Genomic DNA, 6,950 nt, shown 5'->3' with positions numbered 1-6,950 from the left:
AGTTGCCGCCATGTGATTGGCTGCTTAGAAACTAAGTGTTAACGAGCAGTTGGACAGGTGTACCTAATAAAGTGGCCGTTGAGTGTAGGTAAAACACTGCTCAAATCAATGCAAATACTTTACAGTAGAGAAGTAAAAGTATTGTTGTTTCTTTATGCAACCTTGTATCTATTGTACTTTGGAGGAATTTGATTTATATTTTACTTTCCCATGCAGTCTGAATATAACAGAATGTACAGTATTATATTTTACCCATTTGACAGACAGCATAATAGCATTCATATCTCTCACACACATTTTTTTTTTCTTTTCCCTCTCTGTTTACCTGCTAGGAGCAGTGTGACCACAGCTTCAAAGAGGCCATGAAACTGGAGGCTGTCAACCCGCTGTCACCTGAGAACATTCACGTGGCAACTGTCACCAGGGTCAAAGGGCAATACATCTGGCTCAGCCTGGAAGGTGAGACAAGGGAACTGAAAGAATGTGTGTGGATGAAAGTAGAACATTAACATGTTTAATTTCTGTGCAGTCCCACAGCACAGCTACATATCATGTAGAGCATTAACTAATGTGGATTGAATCTGAGTTCCTGGCTCCCTAGTTGAGTAGCTACCTATGTAGAACACAGTAATGTAAGAGACATAGATTCTAGTATTTTACACCAATTTGTACACTAGATCACTGCATCTGAGATTACACAGTCTGCTAGAGAAGTGTTCTGCACTTCAGACACATCTCAATATCATGTATGTGTTACACAGCAAATATAACTTTATTATAAAATGAGTGTGTGTTGTATTTTTGCAACATGAAAAGATGGTAATATGTCTGTGAATATTTTTGCATTCATGCAAACAAGTAGATGGAGAACCTAAAAGTAAGTTTCACTATTGTGTAACATTTGTTTCATTATAAATGTTTGAATTATAGCTCAAATCAAGTTAAATTTCTTTTGAAAACACAACATAATATCGAGGTGTAAGAATGAGTAAAGTTAGTCATTTTCAGTTGTTCTAGCTGAATTTGGCATCCATGCCTGGGCAAGAATTAGTCTGTGATATTTTTTTTCTTGTTACCGTCAGTGGTTGTCTGACAGCTGTGTGTGTGTGTATGTTTGTACAGGACTGAAGCAGCCCATGCCAGAGCTGATAGTTCATGTGGACTCCCTCGACATCTTCCCTGTCAGCTGGTGTGAGACAAACGGCTATCCACTTGTCTACCCCATCAAACCCTCAGGTATACAACATCATAGTAATCATCAAAGTAGACTCATGATCTTCACACATCTGCCCCGACGAGACTGTTACTAATGCTGCTACAAACATAATGCTATCAGTTTTTACCCTGACCTCCAAATAAATGGTATAATGTTATAGTGTGACTCAGACATTAGTCTGTCCTTGTTTTTCAGTTGAAAAGGAGAGGAAGATTGCTGTGGTGCAGCCTGAAAAACCGTGAGTAAAAGAGCAAGGGTGGTGGTGCTGACTGGTGTATTGGTTTGATGGGTCTTTGTAAATAATAGGGTGTGGTCTAGAACACATCCTATCTGTAAAGTGTCCTGAGATAACGCCTGCTATAAATTAACACTATAAATAAAATTGAATTAAATTGAATGGATCTAGTCCCATTGCCTTTCAACTTCTGACTCAAAATCATCACTTTACAGCCGAATTCCACCTAAGTCATCTTCACCTGACGCTGTAAAGCAGCAGATAGCCAACCAGTCAGAGACAGGTGAGTGGTATGTCTCAGGTCCCATTGAAGGATTTCAAACTTTGATACAGTACATCCCATCTACTGACTGCCTGTGGTTGTTTCATCATTTGTATGTCATGTTGTGTCCACATGCAGGGCAGGGGAATGGAAAATACTGCTGTCCCAAGATCTACTTCAACCACCGCTGTTTCTCTGGGCCTTACCTTAACAAGGGACGCATTGCAGAGCTTCCTCAGTTCATTGGCCCTGGAAACTGTGTCCTTGTGCTCAAAGAGGTGAGAGGGGATAGTCCGTGACTCCATTGGATGGCAAGTTCCTTTGCTGAGTCTGCCACTATTAGTTGGGTACCCAAATTTAATATTCCCAGAGGATGAATTGTAAGCTTTGAGGAAGCCTTAGCTTTCCATATAACATCACGTTTAATCTGTAATTTGTCCATTACTTTGGTTTATGACTTATAGCATTCCCATCAGCCTCAGCTGTACTTGTTTGTATGGTAGCATTCGAACACGCTATCCAGGTTGGTGAACATGGTTAAAATGATACCTGCTAAACATCATGTTAGCATTGCCGTTGTGAACATGTTAGCTTGCTAAGGTTGGCATTAAGCTTAAAGCACTGGTGCTAAATTCACATAGCAACTAGCATGGCTGAAGACTTGTCTTATAATTCAACCAGTTGTGATTACTTTTTAATATTTACTCGAAACAAATGAAATCATGTTGGAGACGACTGATATCCTCTAGCTCACACCATGGTGTTAAGAGCACATTTCCCAGAAACCCTTTTGCCATCTGAAGTAGTTTCTACTTATGCTCCCCCCCTCTAACCCATTTTTTTAGTCATTATATGACATGTGATATTGAGAGAAGCACAGATAGATTGTTTCAGTTACATAGAAAGTCACACGAGAATGGTTATTAAAGTCTCAAAATGAATATTGTAACGGTTAGATTTTGATGTGCTAATCATAGCAACAATTAAATGGTAAAATACATAACCCTCCTACCTGCAGATAACCTGAAAGGGTTTAGCAACTCTTGTTTCTTTTCTTCTTCTTTCTTATTCTTTTGTCTTGAATCCAGGTATTAACTTTGCTGATAAACTCGGCATACAAGCCCAGTCGTGTGCTGAGAGAGCTGCAGCTGGACCAGGAGAGCCGCTGGCAAGGCCATGGAGAGACGCTCAAAGCCAAGTGAGGGGATGCACCATTTAATCCTCAGCTCAAAATACTCTGCTCTGTCGGAAACCTTCAGGAATAGCACAGTATTTTAGGACACATGCCGGATTAAACACGTACTTAAACGCACAAATGGAAATACAGCTCTGCACACTGGAACCCAGCACAAGCTCCTGATACTTCATTGAAGCAATGATTTAGCCAACAACATCTGAGTTACTTTTAAGAGACCTTGCAGGTGGTAGCAATCTTTTTAGATCAATCATGAACATAATAGGAGCTCTAGTGCAAAGAATCTATTGTTTTATATACTGTGTGAAAATAGGAAAGAAATATCACAATTTATTAAGCTTGCTTTTCTTTCAATATCAGGTACAAGGGAAAGAGTTACCGGGCAACTGTGGAAATAGTACGCACTGCAGACCGTGTGGCAGACTTCTGCAGGAAAACCTGCATCAAGCTAGAGTGCTGCCCAAACCTGTTTGGACCTCGCATGGTTCTGGAGCGCTGCTCGGAGAACTGCTCCGTCCTCACAAAGACCAAATACAGTAGGTGGTTTACACAACTAGAAGAGACTGCTGATTGTCGAGACTTCAAATCATTAATCAGATGATCTGGGGGGGCTGCTTTCTTATCAATGCAGACGATGAACAAAACCTCTAATTGCTATGATTGAATTATCTTGTAGAAATCTCTATACTTGCTTGTCAGTTGTGACCTTAATTCTAAACCTTATACAATCTTTTTTTTTGTTTTATTGTAACACAAAGCGTATTTATTTCTCCTTGTCCAGAAACCTTTAGTTTTTTTTCATTTGTGCTTTTCTAATGAATATTGATTGTGTAAATAAATTCTCCCTTAAGAAATACAGAAATTGTGTGAAGCAGAGGGATATTACTTGAAAAAATGATTTAGAAATTGCAATAACTTTCCACAGTTCAAGGTCACAGATTTGTTATGTGTACTTGCTGCTGCAGTGTTGGGGTTAGGAAACTGATGCAATTTGATAGCAACAGACAAAAGATTTGTTACTTATGTTTTCATATCACTCCAGATAGCCCACATTATCCATATACATGCTTTCACAGTCTATATTAATCATTTCCATGTAGAGAATGCATGTATTAAAAAGTATTAGTTTGATCAATTTAATTCCATCTATATCAGTGACATATTCAAATATTTCTGCCATGTCAAATGCTAAATTTCACAACACACCTGTTGTCTTGTCACCAGCATATTACTATGGAAAGAAGAAGAGTAAACGTGTTGGCCGTCCACCTGGGGGCCACTCCAACCTGGAAGGTGGAGTGAAGAGAAGAGGAAGGAGGAGGAAGAGAAGGAAACAGCTGTTTGTACATAAGAAGAGACGCTCCTCAGCCTCAGTGGACAACACCCCTGCTGGGTCGCCACAGGTAACACACACACACACTCATATTTTCTTCATTAAGCAATATATTTAAGAATGCGTACGTTGCATCATTGTTAAACCAACATTGTTAACTCAGATTTGTCCTCACACTAGAGTATGTGCTAATGGTTTGTTGTCCTCGTCTTTGGATCACAGGGCAGTGGAGAGGAAGAAGATCTGGATGAAGATGACTCCCTGAGTGATTCTGGGTCTGAGCTGCAGGACGATCTCCAGGAGGATTCTGAACAATCGATCGGGAAGTCTCAGCCCACCACGCCGTCCCCCTCCCCACCAGCAACACCCAGGCCCACACGCCGGCGCCGGAAACCCCGCTCACCCTCATTCTCAGATGATGAGAACCGCCCTCCTTCACCAAAGGTTATGAAAGTCACAAAGAGTTTTAGAAGGACTAGGTAGCAATACATACTGTAACAAACTGGACCTGAGCTCTAAACAGCTTAGTGGACATCAACAAAAGTGAAACAGCCAGTGTTTCTTTTATTTAATGTTTGGGTCTGATACCCTTCTCCTCAGCATGAGCTGTGAGCCGATTCTCCTCCACTCTGAGTTCTTGTAGTCTCTGTCTGACTCACCCTATCTGTGTGTTTATAGACGTCAAAGGTTGAGCCTCCTCCGAAGTTGTGTTTGGACACCAGTCCGCTAGAGTGGAGTGTTACTGATGTGGTTCGTTTCATCAAGACCACTGACTGTGCACCTCTTGCACGGATTTTCTTGGATCAGGTGAGAAATACTCAGACTTAATGGCCATTTAGGATGAGAGCTCACTCCACTCTTTTGCAATAAGTGCACTTACAGACACACCTGTACTTGTATCCATGGTTACAAATACAAAACATCACTTTACCAACCCTAGGTAATTAAGCCAAAACTTCTTATAAAAAAATGCAACTGATATGAATGTATGTTTTTATAGGAGATTGATGGACAGGCACTGCTGCTGCTGAACCTCCCAACAGTGCAGGAGTGCATGGACCTGAAGCTGGGACCGGCCATCAAGCTGTGTCACCACATCGAGAGGGTCAAGCTGGCATTTTATCAGCAGTTTGCTACGTAGCTGTCGGGGAATGAACATGGACATGACTACATACTGTTCTGTGTATTAATTTTGTGAAAAACACTTTATTCACAATTTTGACTTTTCCAGCACTGGACATCCTTTATAATCCTGCATATACCACACTGTGTTAGATAAAACTGTGGACATGAATTATGTAAACTAAGAAGAGCTACATAAGAACAAAGAGGTACTCTTTAGGAAAGACACACACACACTTTTTAACTTATATGTCGTCAGAATGTGTCCGATTCTTCTTTTATTTCCTCTTTCTTTACGAGGATGACTGAGTGCCAGTGCTACGACTCCATCGGTCTGTTTTCATTCATGGTTTTAAGCCTCCCCTGCTTAAAGGAAATACCACTGAATCGCAGCTTTTACTTGTCATACTCAGTCCTAGAATATTTGGTATCTGTTCGTCAACATTTGCTATTAAGTGCTGGAGTCAGGAATTACGTGGTCTTGCCTCAAATCTGATGCAACTTACACTTAAGTCTAATTTCTTTAAAAAATAATTTCAAAAATGTTGGTCCAAATAAGGCTAAATGATGTGTATATATATTGGCCCACTTACATTGAAGAATTTAAAAAGATTTTTTCCACAAAATCCAGTTCACTGCAATAACCTCAAGCTGCAACTTGGAGCCTTTGTTATGCTTTCTAGTTTTTAGAGTCACTTATAAAAAGAACTGTTTGCATTATAGATAAAACTACAAGTTGCATCGAATTAATACGGTTTGCAAGTTTTTTGAAAGCCAGAGGTAATATTAAGGTAGATATACTGATAGATTCAAAAGAACAGCCATAGTGTGTTATTGCGAGGTAAGGAATTTGATTTTAATGTGAACACCGGACATGTCTACTGTACGCATACCATTTGCAAATGTTATCCAGCTAAGTTAAGATACAATCTGCTCAACAACAAATGTAAAGGCGACCTTCATATGAAGAGATCAAATGGTTTAAGCTTCTACAGTATATAAGAGCAGTTTACATTGTAAGGATGCTAATGAAAGCACAAGAAAAGCCATGTACTGTATGGCGGTATGCAAATATGACATGCATGTTTGTATATAGTGTATATACTATATTCTAGTGCAACAGGGTGATTAACAAGGAAAACAAGTATTGAGCAATTAACTTTTTGGCGTAAGCAATGTATAAATCACCAAAATGTGTATTTGCACAAAAAAAACTACATTTTCATATGGGGTTTATGGTTAAACTGTTGATTACTTTATTTCATATCATTGAATAGTCATTAACAATTACCTTAATGATGCATGGGCAGTTTTGAAGTGGGAAGATGTCCTCAAAATGCTTTTGTAAATCGTTTTTTCTCTTTTTACCAATTATAACGTGATTACTGTAATGTGCTTTCTTTTTGTGTGAGAAAAACCGTAGGTTCTTTGTTTAACAATTTGCTTGTAGTTTCAGCTCAAAACAATGGAGCAGCTTTTTATTAATATTTGAAGATTCTAACTGCTATTTAAAGAGAATACTGAAATTAAAACGATTGACAATGAATTTTACTAGTTACTGATTTTTGTCATACATTTTCCAGCATG

General features: G+C 39.3%; 1 protein-coding gene across 4 annotated transcripts in view; it reads left to right on the top strand.

Moving 5' to 3' along the window:
• The window catches only part of sfmbt1 (Scm like with four mbt domains 1), a 16,572-nt gene extending 9,667 nt beyond the window's left edge, over positions 1–6,905 (top strand). For 3 of the 4 annotated variants that reach the window (XM_034870662.1, XM_034870663.1, XM_034870664.1), the window contains exons 11-22: positions 333–459; positions 863–877; positions 1,123–1,236; positions 1,412–1,454; positions 1,667–1,734; positions 1,852–1,991; positions 2,802–2,911; positions 3,269–3,444; positions 4,133–4,311; positions 4,464–4,685; positions 4,920–5,048; positions 5,242–6,905. In XM_034870662.1, coding sequence (XP_034726553.1) covers positions 333–459; positions 863–877; positions 1,123–1,236; positions 1,412–1,454; positions 1,667–1,734; positions 1,852–1,991; positions 2,802–2,911; positions 3,269–3,444; positions 4,133–4,311; positions 4,464–4,685; positions 4,920–5,048; positions 5,242–5,382 — 1,464 coding nt within the window. In that variant the 3' untranslated portion in view covers positions 5,383–6,905. The remainder of the gene's footprint in view (positions 1–332; positions 460–862; positions 878–1,122; positions 1,237–1,411; positions 1,455–1,666; positions 1,735–1,851; positions 1,992–2,801; positions 2,912–3,268; positions 3,445–4,132; positions 4,312–4,463; positions 4,686–4,919; positions 5,049–5,241) is intronic. The other variant, XM_034870665.1, reaches the window with a different exon arrangement.
• Positions 6,906–6,950: the final 45 nt, after the last annotated feature.

This window comes from Etheostoma cragini, chromosome 4, assembly GCF_013103735.1.
Source record: "Etheostoma cragini isolate CJK2018 chromosome 4, CSU_Ecrag_1.0, whole genome shotgun sequence".
In the NCBI taxonomy this organism is placed as follows: domain Eukaryota; kingdom Metazoa; phylum Chordata; class Actinopteri; order Perciformes; family Percidae; genus Etheostoma; species Etheostoma cragini.
This window is presented reverse-complemented; position numbering and strand designations above follow the sequence as displayed.